Source organism: Vicugna pacos, chromosome 17 (genome assembly GCF_048564905.1).
Source record: "Vicugna pacos chromosome 17, VicPac4, whole genome shotgun sequence".
Classification (NCBI taxonomy): domain Eukaryota; kingdom Metazoa; phylum Chordata; class Mammalia; order Artiodactyla; family Camelidae; genus Vicugna; species Vicugna pacos.
This window is the reverse complement of record NC_133003.1, coordinates 49,649,777-49,671,382: the sequence shown is the minus strand read 5'-3', so window position 1 is coordinate 49,671,382 and position 21,606 is coordinate 49,649,777. Positions and strand designations below refer to the sequence as shown.

At 47.3% G+C, this 21,606-nt stretch overlaps 1 protein-coding gene across 2 annotated transcripts; it reads right to left on the bottom strand.

Annotated features, from left to right (window-relative positions):
* TATDN2 (TatD DNase domain containing 2) lies at positions 1 to 20,069 on the bottom strand. Of its 2 annotated transcripts, XR_012060784.1 has the most exons (9): positions 19,354 to 20,069; positions 18,807 to 19,220; positions 14,117 to 14,611; positions 6,327 to 7,196; positions 4,053 to 4,180; positions 2,646 to 2,829; positions 2,349 to 2,445; positions 2,058 to 2,233; positions 1 to 1,895 (listed from the first exon to the last, which is right to left on the bottom strand). XR_012060784.1 is itself a non-coding variant. In XM_006206813.4 (8 exons), the coding sequence occupies exons 2-7, from the start codon at positions 19,212 to 19,214 to the stop codon at positions 2,093 to 2,095; spliced, it is 2,226 nt and encodes a 741-aa protein (XP_006206875.1). In that variant the 5' UTR covers positions 19,215 to 19,220; positions 19,354 to 20,068; the 3' UTR covers positions 1 to 1,895; positions 2,058 to 2,092. The 2 variants fall into 2 exon arrangements, 1 of the variants encoding a protein (XP_006206875.1); XM_006206813.4 differs by lacking the exon at positions 2,349 to 2,445 and having other exon boundaries at positions 19,354 to 20,068.
* Between the last annotated feature and the right edge of the window lie 1,537 nt (positions 20,070 to 21,606).

Below are 21,606 nucleotides of genomic sequence, written 5' to 3'. Positions count from 1 at the left end.
TTGGCTGAAGAGCCATCGACTTTATTTTCAGAAAGAGATGGCCAAAGGCGGCGAGGGGGCCGAGATACAGAGGCATTCCAGCAACACGGCAAGAACAATCACATCAGCCATCCAAAAACCGAACCAAAAACGCCAGCCCGCCGGCACACCCGCACAGGCAGCGCTTCACTGTGTCACAGAAATGAAGATCCTAAGTACTAGGGGTGAAAGTACATAGCACCTTGTGCTTTACCTTGGCAGGGAGACTGCAATGGCTCAGAGACGTCCACTGAGTTATCGCGCTTAATCCTCAGACGCGGGCCTGGTTGGTTTCCCGTGGAGGCAGTCATGACTTACAGGCCTTGTCATGAAGGAGATGGATTAGCTGCAGTTCATTTGGGGGACACAAAGCACTCTGAAATACTTAGTCCTCCAAATCTTCCAAGCAGAACAAGGCCCCGGATTCCCCAAATGTGAGGCACAGAAGACACACAGCAGATCCGTGAAAGGTGGACGGTGAATCAAGGCCTACTTCCCAGGCCAGCAACTTGGGTACCGTGGCAAGAGGGAAATACCAGATAGGAAGCTTACGAGGTTCAAAAGCACCTTCCAAAAGTACCTGCCACAAACACCTAGAGGAATCCAGCCTAAGTGATGGATCTTATGATTTAAACTACTGGCCTCCAAGAAACAGAAGGGACTCAGGGTGGCCTGTCTCACTGAGGAAGATTGGAATAAAGGATCCTTTTGTCCAAAGTGCAGAGTGTCCTCACACTTAACCTTTGATGTCACAACCGTCCAGGGCCTGTAATGATTATACCTTCACAAGGCACCAGCAGGCAGCAGAGCACAGCTCAGAACTTGAGATGACCTGGCTGCACGAAAGTCCGAGGAGGGGATCTCACTTCCACCACAGAGAAAGGACAGAGCAGAGGCCAAGGAGAGCCCCAGGAGGGGAGTTAGACACCAGGCCCACATGCTCCGCAAAGGCAACAGAACAGGGCTGGGCGGCGCCAGCAGAGCTTTGGAGAATTAAACTGGTTTACTTCTCCACCTGGGTGGGGCACACAAGGGGCTGTTAACATGAGATGAAACAGGAGTTATTTTTGGTCCAATGTTCCAGGAGAAGGGGGCAAAGTGGAGTAAAGGGCAGCTGGGACCCCCGACAGCAGACCAGCAGGTGGCTTCTGCTGCAAACTGGGCCCTTTCCATCTAACACAACCGAGCTGCAGCCCTGAGGGCACCTGACAGTGGGAGCACCTTCCTTGGGGTCTCCTTCCTCAAGTCCCCCCATCTGTCCACATCTCCCCAGGCCAGAACTCGTCCTGGACATTGAGCGTCCCTCTGCCCGCTCAGATCAATGGCAGCAGAACCAGCGAGACCAGCAGCCGAGGTTCTTCTGCCTGAGCCGACATGGAGCTGAAGGGCAACAGTGAAAGCCAAACCGAAGAGTCGTCCAGGAAAGGAGGGGCTGCCTGCACTGGCTGCAGGACAGTAAGCTCCACGAGTCTCCGGCAAAGCCCCCCGGAGCAGAATTCCCACCTGGGAGTCCGTTTTTAGCGTGGAGAACCAGGAACCCAGTTACACGCCCACAGGCGCCGAGACGAGGAGGAGTGTGGTTACGCACAGGCTGCCAAGGACAGGGACTGGCAGGCACGCTCGCTGCGCCCTCCCGTCAGCCTCTCCCCCTCCACCGAAGCCCCGGGGCCCCGGCCCGGGAGGCCAGCCCGCACCCTCACCAGCACCACTGTGCGCCTGCCGCCCACCCCCCCCAACAGCCGGAAGCAGGAGCCTTCGAACGGGTTTCAGGAAACATCCTGTCCAGGTTTCCTCCATTCCAATGGGCTCTCAAACACATCCTCGAGCTGGGACACACACAGTTCACACGGCCTTTCTGCCGTCAGGCCGCTGGTCGTCTGGAGGGCGGCGAAGAGAAAAGGAAGAAGGTCAAACTCAGGTTCACTCGAGACAGACGAGGCTACGTGCTCACCCTACGTTTACATTCTCTACATGAAGAATCAGAGAAAAAGCCATTTGGGGTCTGATGTTTAGAAAATATGTAACGTGACTTTTATCACCTTTTCTGGGAGACTCCTGACGGCACCCCATTGGCTTAAAGGCTGTAGAGGCGACAGGTGTTCTCACGCAGGGTGGCCAAGGTGCGGGCCAGCGGCAGGTCTTTGACCCTGGCGATCTCCCGGACCGTATGCAGGGCCAGGCCCGGGTGGGCGTACTGGCAAAGGCTCCTGGGAACCTGGAAGACACCAAGCATTCAGAACGTCGCTGTGCCTTCTATGCACAGCCGTCACAGCGCCCTCCCGGCCCTTCCCCAGCAGGATCTCTCCGGAGCTGTGTCGAGACCCCTTTACCTGCAGGTGCAGGGAGAGTCCCAGTCAGGGGGGCTCTGGGTGAGCAGGGTCCCACGCTTCCTTGGACCACCCTCTACAGGGTGGGGCTTTGCACTGCCTGGAAGAGAGTGGTTACCCTTCAGCTTCTCAGCCCCCTAGACTTTGGTTCTGTAAAGCAACAGAGAGGAGACATCTACACAGCCAAGGGTGGGACCTGAAAAGTTCCTGCGGCTCTGGTCCTGCCGACCTTGCACGGGGGACCGCCCACCTCCCGCCCTCTCCCCGCAGTGCCTCCACGCAGCTCCAAGACACCCTCACCTGTCGAGGCAGGAAGTAGGGTGCATCGGTTTCCACGATGATCCTCTCCAGCGGGATCTGCTTCAGAGCTTCCCGGGCCTCCCAGGCAGAGGAGTAAGTCAGGACGGCCGTGAAGCCCACGGACATGTTGGGGAAGTGCTCCAACAGGGGCTCGATGACTGGGTAGCTGCCGGTGAAGCAATGCCTGGGGGAGGGGAATCCAGATCAGGGCTCTCTCATCAGCCCTCGGCAGAAGCCCCACCTCCCTCTTTACACCTCCTTTAAATTATTTTCTGTGGCTCAGTTCTCAGAAGTGGAAAGACTGCATCCAAGGGAACAAGTCCACAGGAAACACAGTCAGAAGCAGAATTACAAACTGTAGCCCCTCTGGATTACAAACACAGTATCAGCTTTATCCATGTAATCAAATGAATTGGAAGGAAACAAAAAATAAAAATATTGGGGAGTGGGCCCATAGGTGCACATTCTTCTCTTAATCCGGTATCTGTCTATGTTCTTAGTACAACACACACTGGCCCACAAGCCAAGTGCCTGTGCTTCATCTCGCCTCTAGTGTGGGCATCCCCTCAGAGGCGTCACTCTCTCTGCCTGGGCATCCGAAAGGCACTGGTCTGGAGGCCGAAAGCCCCACCCCCTTCAGCCACCTGTCACCACCTGGCCTGGGTTCTAGACTCTGTTTTTTCAGTTAACTCATCTCACCCATCTTGAAAGAGCCAGCCGACATCATCTCCTGACCCCCTCTAGCCAGAATCAGCTCATGGCCCCTCCGCTGGCTCCCACGGCACCTTCTGCCCACCCACCCCGCCAGCCCTGCACTCTCTGCACACGTCACCAGCTGACTATCTCCCACAGCTCCTCCAGGGCGCCCCGAGCCAAGCCAATGCCCAGGGCAGGCACATGGTGGGAGGTCAGTGAGTTTACCAAACTAAAGAACCCCTCGATACCATTTAGATAAAATACACCCTAGATTTTAACAGGGGTGGTGGGAGGAATGAGCTTTCAAGTTCAAGAAAGCAAAGAAAAAATTTTCTCAGGTGCCCTGGAATGTTCTCTGTGCACTAAGTCACTGGAACCCACAGCAGCCTCTTCCAGGATCAACAGCTCCCACTTCTGAGAACCAAGCCTCTGTTCCAGCCTGGTACTGGAGAAGGGGCCACAAAAGCCCCTCCTTGCCCACTGGTGATTTAGGGGACCAGCTCAAACCATTTAAGTTGCCGTTTTATAAATAAAAAATGATCAAACAGCAGAAATCGCCTGATTCAACCTGACAGTTAACCCTTAGGAAAGACCCTACGTAAAGACGTACTGTTCTCAACCGTCTCCTCACTGAGTTTCTTTTGCCCACTAACGCCCTGGACAGAGGCAACCGCTCACTGCATTTGCCCGCTGAAGTTCCAGCCCTCCCACCTGTGAATCTTGTAGTCTGGAGGCACGAACTTTTTCATGATTTTCAGCAGATCTTCGTCAGCTTCTCGGCAGTGGATCACCAAGGGCTTCCTTAGGGACACGGCCAGCTGCAGCTGCCTCTCAAACACCTGGAGAAGACAGAGCGACATCCGCGGGTTAGGACCACCAGTTCGGATGCCTGACGCCTCCAGAACCGCCAGTCCAGTGGGCAACCGCCACTGTCTCCAAGTCTTTATTTTTGAACTACATAGTGCATGGTAATAGCTAACACCGAGTGCTTACCAGGTAGTGTTATTATTCGGCTGTATTACAACCTGTAATCCTCTAAAGCACCCTAAGATAGGTACTGCCGTTGGCCCATCATGCAAACAAACTGAGGGTTCTAATGAGGCCAAGCAACTTGCAGCCGTAAGCTGGAGCACCACGATTCAAGTCTGAACGCAGGCTTTCCACGCGGCAACCACTACGCAGTGCTTATTTGGGATCACAGGGGCAGGGCGGGGCTCAGGAACATCAATACAAGTGAAATGTCCCTCCCTTCACTGCCCTCACCTCTAATCCCACTTCCCAAGAGGCAGTCAATCACCTTGCACACCTTTGCCTTTGCAAAAAGTTGCTATATATATATACACATATATTTATGCACAATGCCCAGCTCTCAGAAGATGCTCCAGTGTTTGTGGAAAGAATAAATACTACACCTGTTTTCTTCAACTTGCTTTCTTTACTTAACCAAAATCAGATCTCCTAGGTGAATACCTACAGATATATTACTTTTTTCCCTAAACTCTAGCCACTTTCAAACCTTTAAGTAAAATACACATGTTGCTATTAATTTTATTGAAAAAAGCAGGGCTAGAACTTATTCTTTCCCCAAACAAGTTCAGGTTTAGAAAAAAGCACAAAAATACAAATTCATTATAAACAAAATACCTCATCGTAAACTTAATATTTCCATGAATAGTTTTCTTCAATTGTGGAGTGTAATTCGTGTTTGAATTTTTTATATTAATTAATTAATTTTTTATCAAAGTACAGACAATTACAGCGTGTCAATTTCTGCTGCACAGGACAATGTCCCAGTCATGCTGTGTTTGAATTTTTAACACTAAGATGCTTTCAGTAACTTGAGTCAGGTGACATTCACTTGAGAATGACATTTCCAAGTCCAACACTTGTGCCACCTCCTTTTACAATAATGGCACTGAGCTAATACCAAGTCTGACATAACTCTTGTGAGACCTGTGTTTTCAACTAAAAGAAAGTGACCCTAGGTTACCAACAGGACAGAATGCTTGCTGAGGACTTTAAAGATGGGCTAGTTCCACGATCTACAGCTGGCTGGATCCCCTCCCCAACACAACTGCCCTCCTTGAACCCCTCCAGAGGCAAGAGGCTCTAATTTCAACATTTAATTCCGGCTTCTAAAAAATTATTCCTCGAGAAATTAAACTATTATAGCCTTGGAGTGGAATAGTACACAGTTGTTTAAAAGCCTATTTTTCAAAGCATATTTAATGAAGCAGGAACATTTTCACAATGGAAAAAACATTTAAAACTATTATTATTTTTTTAATTTCCTAAATTCTTTTTTAAGAAGCATGTACGTACAACACACGTGTCCTTGATTCTCTGACAGGTGCTTGTAAGACATGCTACCAACTGTCCCTTGCAATTCTCTAGGGGACAACAGCATTAAAAATACGAATTTCAAAACACATCTGAATTTCACAAATGTTCAGATGGAAGAATTGTTGGGGCGCAGGAACTGTGGCTGGGTTGGAGCATCTGTCCTCCCCAGGAAGCCAGCTGAAAAAGAACAGGGGTCAACGAAGCACAGTGGGAAGGCAAAGTATTATGACGCAAACAGCCACCATCTTGGATGGAATGGGAAGTTACCTTCTTTACACATTTTTGCATTTTCCAAATATTCTCCAAAGGGCATACTTAACTTTCAAATCAGAATAAAAATATCTTGTTTAATTAAACAAAAATGTGTTGCTTGCCAAGAAGGAACAATAGCTTTGACGTCGAATCATCAGCTGGAAGAAGTCCCAGCGTGCCTGTTCCCCTCTCTCTCACATAATAAAGCTGGAAGGTAAGAAACAGCTTGTGAAGCATTTCACAAATGCCATCTACATGGTCTGGGTAAGAATAATCCAATTTTTAGAGATGCTAAATTCTTCAGTTCCAAAAGCAGAGAAACCCTTACTGGTAGGTTTCGACAACTGAAAGAGGAACTTAAAACTGTAAGCAAGCTAAAGAGGACGTTACCTTGTGCTGCTCTGGGACAGGCGTGGTGCACTTATGAGAGTAATCCAAACCCATTTCCCCAAATGCCACAGCTTTGGGGTGCCTTAAGGCTTGCAGAAGATTTCTTTCTTGACTCTCATTGTAGTAACGTGCAAAATGGGGGTGACAGCCAAAGGCCCCCCACACCAGATCCTCTTTCAAAAGGTCCTCCCACAGGCAATCTGTCAGTGTCCGAGGATCGCAAAAGTCAGAGATGCAGCCCTGAAATTCCTTAGGGAAGGAGCTGCTGTAAATTTTCCTGAACTTTGTGAAGGTCCCTTTGAAAGACAACTTGGAATAGAGCATGTCCAAGTGACAATGGGTGTCGATGAAACCCTCTAGCCTGGGCTCCCGACGGCTCCTTGGCAGGGAGCTGGATGCGTGTCCTCCACACGGACGTGGTGGTGCATCCTCCCGGAATGTTCTTTTCTCCTTCACCTCTTCTTCTTCTGAGCTTCTGGAGAAACGAGATGAACGAGAATCCCGGGATCTGCCTTCCTTGGCGGCCTCCGGGCCTCTGCAGGTGTTCTGGGAGCTCACTGTCGAGCTGGGGGAAGAGCCCCGGCCGCCCTTCCCCGCCTGGGCCGTGTCTCCACTGCCACTGCCCACGGAGGGGTAGCTGGAAGTCTGTGGGCTGCTGGTCCAGCAGCTGGCGTAGTCACACCAGGGGCTACTGTACAAGTGGGCCGGGTACATGACGTAGTCAGTGGGGAAGGCAGAAGGCGCTGGAGCTGCTGAGAGTTTCGGGGAGACGGGCTCCTCCTGAGAGAACCTGACTGTGGAAATCTCATCCACGTCGGACCAGTCGCTTCCCGAAGAGCTGTGCTCCATCACCACCTCCCTTTCTTTAGGCTGCAGGAAAGGAAAGCAACAAAAGGTTAGCCTTCTTCCTGGGGGAAGACAGCCTCCCAAACTGCAGAACAGAAGCCCTGGCTGTTTTTCTGGCCACGGTGATGGCTTTGCCTTGGCTCCTTAGCTCACTTTGTCACCTGGTTTCCTTATTATTTCCAGAGAGCAAGGCAGGTTCCAGCTAGGAACCATCACGTCAGCTTCAGAGAATAAACTGGTGACCGTGGTCTTAACATGCCACCCCCAGAAGGGATGCTATGCCTGCATTCGCTTTCTGAACGCTCCCCTTTGGGAAAAATTCTCTAGAACTCACTGGGTGTCAGGGTTTTAGAGAAAAGCACTGCCCAACATCCCATCTCCAACACGTCTCTACACATTCAAAATTCAAACCCACACAGCTGCGGAGGTTTTAAGATGTGCCTGCAAATTCTTGACATTTCTCTCCATTGAAAGGTGGGGTTTGAGACCCCCTCCCCTTGAACCTGGGCAACTGGTACAGTAACTGTACAACAGGATTACAGACAAGACACCGTGCTGCTGCCAGGGCTAGGTCAGGATGGCCTTGCCGTCTCCCCGGTTCTCTCTGCTTACTCCTCTGTGGGAGGCCGACCGTCAGGGCACCTGTGACCAAGCTAGAGAGGTCACAGGCAGGTGCCATCATCAACTGCCCGACATGTTCACACACGGGTGCACATCTTGGTGGACCAGCCGTGCTGGGCTCTCAGAATGCAGCCCCACCAATACCTGAATGGAGCCACATGACAGAACCCCTCCAACACTCACCCGCTACCAACAAAGACCTGCCCAGTCTAGATCTTTCTCAATTCCTGACTCACAAAATTGAGAGCAAAATAAATCAGTTATTTTATGCCACTAGGGAGTAATAGTAACTGAACAACAATACGTTGCATTAAATCAATTTAGCCCTGCTAAAACGTAAGTTACAAAGTCAGGAACTTTTACTTTCTCCATTGGTATCTCCTGAACATCCCGAACAGTGTCTGGCATACAGTAAGTGCTCATACTGTATTTGAATTAATTTGTAGAATAAATCGTGCAATGATTTCTGAACTTAGCTTCACATCAGAACCACTAGGCGGGTTTTTTAAAAACAAAGCTTTTTAAAGGCCCGCCCTAACCAGACACTGATAGGTCCAGAATGGTGCCTAAGAATCTGTACTTAATTCTCATGTAATTTTGATGCAGATCAGGTTTGAGAAACACAGTAAACGGATTTCAACTCATCCAAAAACAATTGGGCTTAAGTGCCCTTGTTTCCTCTCGCTCATGAAGCCACCTGTATCCACCAGCACCAGAGGGCCTGAGCAAGGGGCCTTACAAAGCTCTTTCAATACTTTTATAAACACACACAACTCATCTGATAGAACAAATAATTCACTAAGAGCGAGCACTGATTACCTCCTTCAAATGGAACAAAAGATTTGCTTCTACTGTCTAGACTAATTTTCCACACCTTTCTTTACAAGTCTAAAAGGAAACAAACTGGTACAAAAATTGTAATGAATTATAAACTTCCCATTTGACACATTCCTGCTTTAGATTTCTTCCTGCTATTCCCTTCTTGAATAACAGACATATTCAAACAGTAATATTTTCTAAAGGTAAGATATTTTAAATTGCAGCACATTTAAATTTTAATTGGGGGGGGGTACAGATCAAGTGGTAGAGGGCACGCTTAGCATACACAAGGTCCTGGGTTCAATCCCCAGAACGCTCCCCAGAAATAAACCTAATTACCTCCCCCTAAAAAATTAAAATTAAAACTAAAAATAAAAAACAAAAAAATTTTAATCTAAACTCCTGAAGCTGAGTGATGGGAACCTGAGGGATTCACTACACTAGTTTGTTTACTTTGAATATGTTTAAAATTCCCCATAAGTTTTTTAGAAGGTAATTTCTAAGGGAGAACAATCTTTCACACTACCTTGCTTATGGAAATTTCCACCAACCTAGACAATAAGACACTGCAGTCTTGCCTGAACTTGACAAGTTTTTTCTCCGCTGAATTTTCAGTGAGATATACTGGGGTCATTACTCTCCTTCCGTGTATGTGCGCCTAAAAGTTAAAATGTCTTTCACACACACTAACACATAATTAACATCTTTGCAATTCAGCTCTTCAAAATATATTTTGCCATTTTTCAGTAACAAAAGTTAATCTGACTAAAGTCACCCAAAAAAACCCGCCCAAATAGAAGGTAAGATTTTTCTCCCCAAAATGTTGGCTCCTTTTCTGAGGGGTCATTTTATATTTAAGTCCTTACAAAGTCTCTTGTATTACAAGATGTACTCTTTTATCTGAAGATGACAAATGATCACAAATAAATCTCAGTCAAGCTAATTTGAGCTGCTTATAGAGATTCCCTAACCTCAATATTTTAAAAAAGGAGGTGAGGGGAACCAAGGAAATCTAAGAGACTTAATCATTATTCCTGGAGGTATGACCTCAAAGTTCTGTGTTCGATGTCATTTTTAAAACTTTTAAAGATCGCTTTTAGTTTTTTTTAAAGATTACTTTTAAAAAAGCAAAATCTAAGTGGTTATACATTAAATTTCACTGGAAAAACTGAGAAACTTACAAAGTAGTATCCAAGTGCAAGAGTAAGGCAACACAGGTCCAGGCTGGAAAGCTATGTTTTACTAAATAATTTTTATGTTTTATTTTTAAACCATGGAAATATATTTCCTAAAAAAATATTTAGAAATGGTTACACTGTGGCAATCCCAAAAAAACACCTCCAAAAGATGAATGCAAACTCCCTGAATGCAATGGGAACAGCTATCTGCAATTTGGGATAAAATGTCTAGGGACAGAACAAGACAGATTCAAAACGTGCTCCATCCACCAGTGACATCTCAGCTGCGGGAAATACTACACATCAAATGACTTTTTTTTTTTTCTTTTACAACAAATAAATGACAACACAGGGTGGGAGAGGGGAGGGGGAAACTACAGAGACTAAGAGACAAACACATAGAAATTGAGACATTGCTCTTTCTCGGATCCTGTTTCAAACAAACCAAAAACAATCACAAAACAGGCAAATCCAATCAGACTGGATGGCTGATGCTATTAAGCCGTGTGTGTGCGTGTGCCTGTGCCTGTGTGTGTGCGGCAGAGGGAGAGAGAATATAGTACTTACGTTTGTTTTTTTCCCTAATTTTAGAGACACACACTGAAATATTTATGGATGAAGTGATAATGGTAGGTGGGATTTGCTTTGCTTTATCCCTTTTCTCCCAAGGCAAGATTGGCCGTGAGTTATTAATTGTTGAAGACGAGTGATAAGTATGTTGGTAATTTTCATACTTTAAATATTCCATAAGAAACAGTTTACATAAAAATAATAAAGCTAAAATAAAATTCCAACTCAGATAGAGGGGTAGAGATGTCCGCTGGGTGCTTCACAAACTTCTCCATCATTCGGGTTATTTGTTAAAACAAATTACCAATTCCCAGGTCCCATCTCAGATTCTAAGTCAGATTTGCTCATTCTTATCATCAGAGAAGTTCAGGAAATCACATTACATGACTCCAAAAGTAACTCCAGTGACAACAAAGACAATGTCAGAGACATGTGAAAAGGTTTAATAAAATTATTTAATGAAATGTGAGAGTGGGGGAAAAAAATGGCAGAGTGAGGAAAACAGTGACTCAAAAAATGCACTTGTACCTAGAAATATGACAAACAGACTTACAATAATATCATCTAAGTTCTTGCAATGAAAGCCAGGAAAAAGTCACATTAGCCAGGAAAAAATTTTTGGATTTCCTTTTTGGGAAAATGGGAGATTACCTATATTCAAGACTTCCTTAGATTCAAGCCCATATGGTAAAATTTAAAGCTATCTTTCTTGAGAGCCTACTATACACTAGGCACTGAGCAAAGTATTTTCATGTTTAATTCAGAGGTCTGCAAACTGTGGCCCAAAAGCCAAATCTAACGCACTGCCAGCTGGTGTAAATAAAGCTTTACTGGATCACAGGCCCATTTGCTTAAATATTGCCTAAAGCTGATTTCACGCTATTCCAGCAGAGGCCATATTAAGCCCCCAAAGCCTAAAATATTCACTATCTGACCCTTTACAGAAGAAGTCTGCTGATTCCTGTGTTACTCTGTGGTAACATTTAAAGAACTGTGTCTTTTTATACAGAGGAAGAAACTAGGCTCAGAGAGGTTCTGTGACTTTCTCATGACTGCAGTTCAAGTGGCAGAGCCAGGATCTGAGCCCAGACTGTCTGACCCCGACACCCACATGCTTCCCTACCACCTTACAGTGCCTCCAAATACACACCCAACAGTGTCCAGTCTGACAAACAGGAGTCTGGGTATCTAAGTTTGGAAAGCTTATCCATACAGTGGAATTCTAAGCAGCCAAAGAACGATCTATGTTAGACAGGAAACACAGACGTTCTTTATCTGGTGGGAAAAGTTGGTTACAAAATGTACTGTTCTTGGGATTTCCAACTAAAGACAGTATACGTGGGTTTTGTCCTTCCTCCTATAAAAACTCTGAAAACTACAGGCAATGGACTTGAAAAGGCATAAACATTCACAGAGAAAGCATACAGACTAAATAGCAAAGCAAATTTAAAAATCATATGCTAGAAAACAAATAGACGGATGGTCGGTTACTGGATAAGCAGATCACAGATGGCCACAACCTAGGCCTGTGGTGAGAAAAACGCAGAAACATGCTGAATCACAATATAGGACCCCAGACAGACTCAGAAATTGGAGGTACCAGACCTCTCAAAACAAAGGTGAAGCTGGAGATGAAAATAGGAGAATCAGCGAAGTTAGAGCCCCAGATCCCTGATCCCATCCTGTACAGGGGGCTCTGCTCCTTCCCCACCGAGAAAAAGAACTAAGGTTCACACCTGGAAGAGTTAAACCAAGGAGCCTATGGAATAATCGTGGACAACGGACACATGTCTGCAGGTGAGGGACCATCACATGAGGCACGTCCCTCAACCTGACTCCTACAACACGAGCTACCAGGTGTGCTCCTGGGCAGGGGACCAGAGGATTTCTCCCCGTGGACACCAAGCAGCCTGAGGACAGAGCTACAGATCCAACCAAGAGCCCACAAGGTTATCACACTATGTTGAAGTCAGTAGTTCACAAGCCCATCCATGCACTCAGGACTTCCAATTGGCTTTTTAATGCTTTATCCTTAAAATATGAACAAAGAGCCAAAACTTCTGAGGAAAGCCCTACCACAAAAGACAGAAACCAAAAAAAATTTTTTAAATCAGAAGGAAACTCAGAAAAAGCAGTATAGAAAAAAATCTTCAAAATAAACTAATCAATATTCTCAGAGAAACAAGAGAAGGTACTGTAACCTCAAAACAAGAACAGGATGTTCCAAGAAAGGAATACTCAAAACACTAAGCCAGTGTTCTTAGACATCAAGTATGTCGAAAATTCTTCAAGTATGAATTATACACATTCACTTTAATTATTCATAAAGAAAGCAGAGATGAAAAGATAGGAGAAAAAAGAATCTTAAGGAAACAATTAAAGGGAGTACACTTTAAAAAGGGGGGGCGCAGGGACATTACTTATTTTGACAACATTGAGAAGAACTTTATGGAACTAGCAGTTTGGGGATGAAGTAGTCATAGGTACAGAGAAAAATAAAGGAAAAAAACAAGGTGATGAACTTGAAAGAAAAACTTTTCTAAAAAAGGAAACGTAATCAGAGTATACATAACTCAGCCAGGAACGTGGTGATAATAAATTAATAGATTTAGCTAAAAATTGTATTATGACCCAGGGAACTGCAGGAAGGGAGAGAGAATCCATTTCTGAGCCTTGATGCTGCCAAAGTGTAGAGAACTAAATTCTCATCTTTCTGAGTAAGAACTCTAGATGTCTAAATTTTTAAAAAATAAACAATGCAAAATTACTTAGAAATACAGAGATAAGTACTGGAGCAAAGAGCTCTTTAAAAGAGATGAAACGAGCTACCTCTGAGGAGCAGCAGTGAAGGACGGGCAGGGATGGGCAGGACAGAGGAATGCCTTTTCTTCTAAATCATAAGCAGTGTTTTTTAAAAATGTTAGTTTCCCTCCAGTATCATTCAGTATCACTCTCTCTTTTTACAGAAATAGAAGTATATCTGGGTGTAAGGCTTTCCAGATGGAAGTTAATTTTCCAGACTCTCTTGCAGGTGTTGACCAGGTTTCTAGATTCTTGTAACATATAAGCAGAAACCAAGTGTACAACTTCTGGGCCAAGCTTTTAAAGGGAGGGTATAGCACAGGGAACTATGTTCAATATCTTGAATAAACTTTAATGAAGAAGAATATGAAAATGAATATATGTATGTATATGTATGACTGGACATTATGCTGACATATTGTAACTGACTATATTTCAATTTAAAAAAACGGAGGTAGGAAAAAAATTAAAAATATATAAATTAATAAGTTAATTAATTTTAAAAAGGGAGGCGGGGAGGGAATGTCCCTTGCTCCTCTCCCCTTCCTCCTGGCTGGAATGTCAACATGACGTGCTGAGTCCTGTCCCAGGAGCTATCTCACACAAGATGGAAACTGGGTTGAGGGGCAGCAGAGAGTCAAGACACAGGCACCTGGGCCCCTGACACTGTGGAGCCATTGTCTTTAAGGAAAACATCTGTTTTCTTTAAGTTAGTTATTTTCAGCTTCGTTACACAGGCAAACCTGTATCTTAACAAACATATAAATCCTAAAAAAAGGTATCACTGAATTGGTGTTTCCAAATAAGTCCAAAAGGTAACGTTAGAAGAGAACCATCAATTTGTCTCCTGGAGCCCCGGTTAAGTCAAGTACTGTGCTGAGTGAGTAAAAGACCAAATGCATTTAAAGAACTAGAAACTCCATGCTTGGCCCGCATGGCCTCAGCTACACTCACCTTTGGGCTGTTTAAATGCGAGTGAGAATCATCCAAAACCTCCAGGGCTGGAGAGCGTTGCTCAGTGACCACCCTTCGGTCGCCAAGGGGCTCCTCGCTGGGCTTCCCCGGAGGGTCTATCACCACTCTCCTGTCGCGGAGGCCGCTCTTCTCGCGCACAGCCTTCTCCTCCTCCGCTCTGACCTCTGGGGCAGGCTCCTTCTCTTCCTGCGGAGCAGACACACTGACACTCCTGGCTGGTCCCTCTCGGCGGCTGGGACGCTCTGCCGTGCTGGGTTTGGCCCGAGTGGCAGCCTCTCCCTTCCTTTTTGGCATCGACTTTCCCAGGATGCCCTGGATGGCCTTCAGGTAGATCATCGTAGAGCCCTGGTCTCCAAGTCGGTCCCGCTTCCTTCTCTGGACCTTGTTTGGCTCCTCTATGGTATCATTTTGACCCTCAGCTTCAGCTGCAAATTCAGAGTCCATGGAGTTACGAGAACTATCTTTGGAATCAACCTGGAAAAAAAAAAAATCAGAGCTTAGGAAAGGGTGATTTCATAGATCAAGCACTTAGCAATGAGATATCCGTGGAGAAGTCGCTCCAGTCCTCAGCACTGTTAGCCTGAACAATTTCAGCAGCTCCCAGCCTGCTCCCTCCCATCCTTTCTCTACAGTGTACCAACAGGAGTTCTAAAACCTGGCAATGTCATACCTCTGCTTATAACCCTTAAACGGCTCTGCATCTGCCTGAGCATGACCCCGGAAGCCCTCCCAGGCTGGCTTAACCTAACCCAGCCTTCCTTCCAGTGTCACCTCCTGCCTTTCTCCACACACGCAGGCATCCCGGGAATGAGAAAAATGATGGTGAAGGGGGAAAGGAGGGCCCTCAGGAGCAAGCAGTGTCCCAAGCATCAGACCAGCATTTCCTGACCCTTTCTGGATACACTTTGTTCCTGTTGCCTGAAATGTCCTTTCCTTCTCCTTGTCCATCAGGAGAATTCAAATGACACCTCTTCCATGCAGACTTTCCCGGTGGTTAGTCACTTATTCCTCTGGCCCCCACTACTTCGAATATCCTGTTACAACACTTCCTGAACAGCCCTGGGATGAATCATTTTCTAGTCTTCCAACCACTGCCTTCTCTGCACCTCTAGTCCCGGCACAGCCTTCCACCCAAGACTGGACACCTGCTGAGTGAAGGTTCAGGACTTGGGACCACACGTGAAAGCTGTGTCACTCGAGAGCTAAGATGCATAATGGTTTCTCAAGTCTGGGCCACGTGACCTTGCAGAGAGCTCCTCGAGGGAACAAGGGTCTTGCCCTCTTCATCTCCCCACTCCTCACATCAACACTGGGCCAGGACTGAGCAGGGCACACAGAGGGCAGCAGTAGAAACAACACTGGCTTTGAAGTCAGACTGATCTGGGATCATATCGCAGCTCTGCTGCAAACAAGCTGCGTGGCCTTGCTCCAGTCATTTAACCTTTCTGAGTCTCACTTTCCCAGTGCCCACACATAGCACATGCTCAAATGTGTGTTAACTGATGTCTAAGTACCTGTTAACTGATATGTAAAGGTAACATGGCCTGCTTCACCAGAAGGAGAATTGAGAGTCGATAGCTCAAATACTGAGACTCATATTTGACAAGGCTTAGCACATCCTAAAAGCTCGAATTTTCCCTTCTGCTCTTCCTTTCCTAAATTGAATTAGAAATTTAGATACATCATATTAAAGACCAAACATAAGGCAGGTGAAGGTCTCATGACAGACACATTTAACACTTCTATGACGAAGATCATCAGCTGTCATTAGAACCTGAGAAAACCTCGCAAACAATTGTCCTGGGGGTAATAAGGCACAAACAATGAGAGGCTGGCCGGCAGGACTCTCTAGTGATTCCAGAATACCCAGTCTAGCTATGGTCTGAACGTGTTCTCCACAGAGCTCGTATGTTGAAGTCTGACCCCAAGGTGACAGTATTAGGTGGGTCCCTCTGGGAAGTGATTAGGTCATGAAAGTGGATCCCTTATTGAGGGGATTAGCGCCCTACGGAAGAGGACCCAAGAGAGTTTCCTTGCCCCCTTCTGCCATGTGAGGACACAAAAGAAGTCTGCAACCCAGCAGAGGGCCCTCATCTGACCAAGCTGGCACCCTGATCTCAGACTTCCAGCCTCTAGAAATAAATTTCTGTTGTTGATAAGCAACCAGTCTGTGGCATTTTGTTATAGCCGCCAGAATGAACCAAAACATCTTGCCCTCTGAATATTCCATAACCTGGCACAGAGGCCTCGGTGCTCAGGTGAAGGTTGGGGAGCACACAAAGCTAAGTGTGTACCCCTCAAAGTTTACAGAGCAAGTGCGGAAGAGCAGGTGGATGGGTGGGCGGAAGGTAGGTGAGTGGTGAGGTGACCTTGGAAGGAGCTGGGGGACAACAGGACATTTCTGTGTGCCCCTGAGCAGTGCCCACTGCAGAACTTTGGACTTAACTAGACAAGTTTACAAGCGGCAGCAGAAAAGAGGGGAAGAGGTGCAGATATAGGGGAAGGTAAGAGGCATTTTGCAACTCATCAAGATGAGTGAAGTACTGTACCTTGTTTTCAAACTAACACTCTCTAGGGAGACCCCTTAGCAGTGCTAGAGAAGGGCAGCTGGGACGGATCATACCAATATCCTCATATTCCACCCTCACTCAACATAAGTGGTCTTCCAAAACTGCAAAAATCTGCCTGCCCTCTCTAGGGAACCCTGTATAAACTCCCCAATGGCTTAGAATAAAATCCAAATTCCCTTGGCTGAAAACATCCTACTGCAATCTGCCCCCTAACTAGCTGTCCAGCCTCCTTTCTGGGCTCTTTGCTTCACTGAACCACATTGTGAGGCAGTCTTGTGGCTTCTTCAGTCCTCTTGCCAGACTGTGTGCTCCTTAGAAGCCATCCCATGGCTCCACCATCCAACAGAGTGCTTGGCACACAACCCTCAAGTGCTTACCACTGGGAGCAAGGCACAGGCAGAACCCCATTGGGACTTGCAGGACCAGATTACTCATCACTCCACCGTTAACCATTAAATTGATTTTGACAAAGCAAGGCCCTTTAGGCCTAAATGAGAATAAGATGGGTCTGTGATTGGATTAGGAACAGAGGCCACGCCCTCAACTCTCAAGTTCCGGCTCTACAGGACAGCCAGGGGCAGGAATGCAGCGCACCTGAAGACTAATCAAGGTTCATTTGCCATGCCTCCTCTCCTGCTCTCCTTAGTGAAGTTACATTTAACCAACTGATTATTTTCCGATGGACCCAAATTCACTGAAACTGCATCAAGACAGACTGATGACAAGATTAGATTAGCCTCATATTTACCTGATTGACATTTGTGTCATATTCAGTATTCCTATGTCAAAGACAAAGCTTTTTAACTCATCATTAAATTAAAAAAAAAATCCACGTGCCCAAACAAGAGTTCTGTGTCCCCACTGAAAACACCTGCAACACTTTACCTAAGCACAACAGCCTTCAAGTGAGGATACACAGCTTCACACAGCCTCACTTTTCAGTTCCACATAAGAAACCACTGAGCAAAGGCTTAAGGACAAACCATTTTCCTTAAGGTCGGTTTTTATTGCTTTTGGAAAGTAACTTTACCTAGGGGCAGCCCATCTCACCCAAGACTTTTCCCCCACATACAGAACTCTTCACCTCTGAGGGCCCAGACCTCCAAAACCTAGAAAGCAAAGCCTGGAGAATCCCAAGCTACTAGAACACTGCCCGCCCGGCACAAAGTAGGCCCTCAATAAATATTTCTTCAAAACCTGGGGGGAGGGTATAGCTGAGTGGTAGAGTGCCTGCTTAGCATGCTCGAGGTCCTGGGTTCAATAAACAAACAAGTATCTGTTCAAAACCTGACTGAATTGGTGAGTGACGCTCACACAGCAACATAAACTAGGGCTCCTCTCCTCTCCCTAACCAGGAAAGAGCAAGAGACCTGAACCTTTCCAAACTCGCGTTCAACTTTCTCGCGCGCACGCACACGCTGAGAAAATTTAATTAATCCTTAAAAAAAAAAAAACAAAATGAGTGAAAGAAATGCACTTTCTCGGTGAAGACCTCCTCAGTCTGCTCCCAAGTATTACGAAACACTCCTGTGTTCCCACTGGGGAATTAAAAAGTTTAAACTCCAAGACAAACCGTACCCCACCATACGAAACACCAACGTGCTGGAAACCGTAACTCCGGTGAAAAGCCACACCGAGAACCAAATTCTTACTCTTGGCTCTGTGGTTCAAAGAACAGGCCACAATCCCTTAAATTTACAATCAAAATACATATACCTGTGTCCGTGCAGCACGCCATCCACCCAGCTCTGCAACGAGCGAGCCTCCTTCCTGATTGCGGGTTACAAGCACCTGACGATTATTTAAACCCCTGGAAGCTCCGCCCACACCCCCAGGATAATTAGCTCAGGGCGGCAGGAAGGCGCAAGGATTTTAAAGTAGTTCCCAAGTGGTGCCAAGTTTGAAAACTACCTCTCCACGGCACTTTTAGGCCATCCCCTGGCGTCGTCTGGTTTGCGCGTAGACTTCTAGGAAGACCCCACGGATCTCAAGAGACACGGTCTTTTTCTTTTTAGTATCCTGCCACCAAAACTCCCACCCAAACATCTCAGGCCAAGTGGAAGGGGCTTCACTGTTTGCAAGGCGTTGGAACCACTTACCTTAAGGCTGCAGGCTTCCTCCTCTAGAGAAGCCATTTCTTCTAGAGAGGGTTTGCCAGGGCGCAGAGGGGATCCCCCTGACGAAAGGAAGCCCCGTGAGCTCCGAATTAGGCCTCTTTTGGAGGCGGCCCCACCCACACCTGGGCCAGAGGAATGGGAGGAGGAGGAGGAGGAACTTCTGCGGCGGGATGAGCCCCAAGACAACCTCGGCGTGCAGGCCACATCGTCCTCCTTCTGGGCTTTCATGCGCTTGGGGCTGCTGGCCCCTCCCGAACGCGATGCAGAGCTATGAGCTGGCCAGCTGGAGGGGGCCACATCACTGGACTCCCGGAGGCAGGTGCGCTTGCGGGAATTCCGCTCCGAAGTGCTGTTCCAGTGGTACTTGACCTTGCGCCGCTCCGACGCCATGGGCACCTGCAAGGTAGAGAGGGGGGCCTGGAGTCCACTACCACCCCTGCTGGCTGCCCCTCCTCAGACTCTCGCTATCCCGGGACCTCCTGGGCTAGGGCAAGCCAGTAGGTCAGAGCCAGGGGCTGCCATCACTGACCTTTTCCCCTTCTTTCCACTGCCCATCACAGTTCTCAAGGTTCCAGAGATGCCAAAGCGCTTCGAGTGTTGGCGATTCCAAAGCGCTTCGGAGAAGTCCAGAAGATCGCAGGATTTACCAAAGGCTTCGTTCGATTCGGTTTCCAAGCCCACAACGTGCTTCCGCGATCACCAAGCGCTTCAGTTTGCACAGCGCTACTTCGGAGATGTCAAAGCGCTTCCGGGACTACAACGCGCTCGGAGTTTGCAGTACAAAGCCCGGAGATGTCAGAGCGCTTCCAAGGGCTACAGGGCGCTGTTAGGTCCACACCTGGAGGCCAGACCCGCAGCCCGTGGGCGGGCGCGCGGCCCGGAGGCCTGGAAAGCCGAGCGCGGGCCGCAGACCAGGGCCGGACCCGGCGCGCTGCCCGCCCTGCCCCCGCGGCCCCGCCGACTAGCCCCGGGCCGGAAGGGGGCGAGCCACCCCTCCTGAGGAGCAGGCGGCGTCCCGGGCCTCCTCCTCAGGATACCCCAGGGCCCGCCCCGCCACGCCTACCGTCTCTGCTGCCGCGGGCCAGACGTCGGCCCCGCAGCCCGTGCGGCCCTGACGCCCTGCCCTGGCCACTCGCTCGCCGCCCGCCCCAGCCTGGCGGAGCCGGCCCTACCACCTCCCGAACTCGCACCACACTGGGCCCCGCTGCGCCCGCCTCCCGGAACGAGCCCTGCGGCCCGCAGCCCGGCGTGCGGCAGAGGCGGGTCCTGCGCCGAACGGAGGGCGCCCATTGCTCAAATCGGCGAGGGGCGGGACCTCGAGCAAGACTGAGCTCGCCTGTTGGTCAGAAGGCTTGGAGGCGTGAGCCTGCGCCTTACAAAGCTCGTCCATTGGTCGGAAGCTAGTCCGGGCGGAGCCACTCACGTGGGCTCGAAGAGCGCGAAGCGGGGGCAGGGCAGTTCCTCAGGTCAGCCCAGGGTGGGGTTTGCAGGCGCCGATGGACCCGGGTTCCCAAGGGCAGCTCCTTGCCGCTCAGCGCTGTCCCCCTTAGCCGGACGCCTTCAGATCCGAATGCACTCATCGAACTTGTACCAATATCATCACTCTATTAACAGAGCAGGAAACTGTGGCTCAGAGACCCAAGTGACAAGCCCAGAAAGTGTCAGAATTGGAACTAGAAGTTAGAAGCCACGGTAGTGGGGAGGGGGGTGAAGACTACACAAAAACGTAAAATATCTTCCCGGTAAAAGAAATATCACATTTGAAAGACAAGGTGCAAACTTGGAAAAATATTTGCAACACATGACAAAGGGCTGATGTCCTTATTATATAAAACTCTGGCAATAAGATAATTCAGGGGGCAAAGGAAATGAGTCAATGAACAGAAAAAAATCACCAAAGACTTAAACGTATGAAAAATTGGCTCCATTCCAATCATTTAAAAAGTACAAAATTTATGTTTTCACCCATTAGATTAGCAATTATCAAAAAGTGTGATAATACTCTTTGTAGCTGAGGATGTGGGGAAAGGCACTCCATAGATCACCGATTCACCGTAAATTGGTGTAACCTCTTTGGAAGGCAGTACTGTCAGTTGTAGCAAGGATGAAAACAGTATCCTGCAAGTGAAGCTAGTTAGGTACATTACAAAATTCCATGCAATGGAATACCAGGCAAAAAGAATGAAGTGATCCAAAAGTATTGTTGAGTAAGAGTGGCCAAGAAAGACGTTAAAAAAAAAAAAGTGAATGAAATACCCTGTGTGTAGCAAAGAATCATAATAAATGAGAGAGAAGTGAAGCCTCAAGATAAAAAATTTTTAAACGCCTAGGAGTAACCACTATGTATTTGTGTTTCTAACAACTCTATTGAAATATAATTTACATACCACAAAGTTCACTGATATATATAATTCTACGGTTTTTTTAGAGTTGTGCAACCATCACCATAATCTAATTTTAGAACGTTTCATCACTCTAAAAATCTTGTGATCATTACCACTCCCCTCCCCAACACCCCCAGCCCTTCCCCTTCCTCCTGTGCAGACACATACACAACTTGTAGTTTGTGTTTCGATGGATTTGCCTATTCTGAACATTTCATAAAAAATGGAATTATACAGTGTATGATTGGCTTCTTTTACTTGGCATTATCTTTTCAAGGTTCATCCATGTTGTAGCATGTATCAGTACTCCATTTTTATGGCTAAATAATATTCCATGGTATGGATATAGCACATTCTTTTAACCTGTTCATCTGTTAAAGGACATTTGGGTTGTTTTT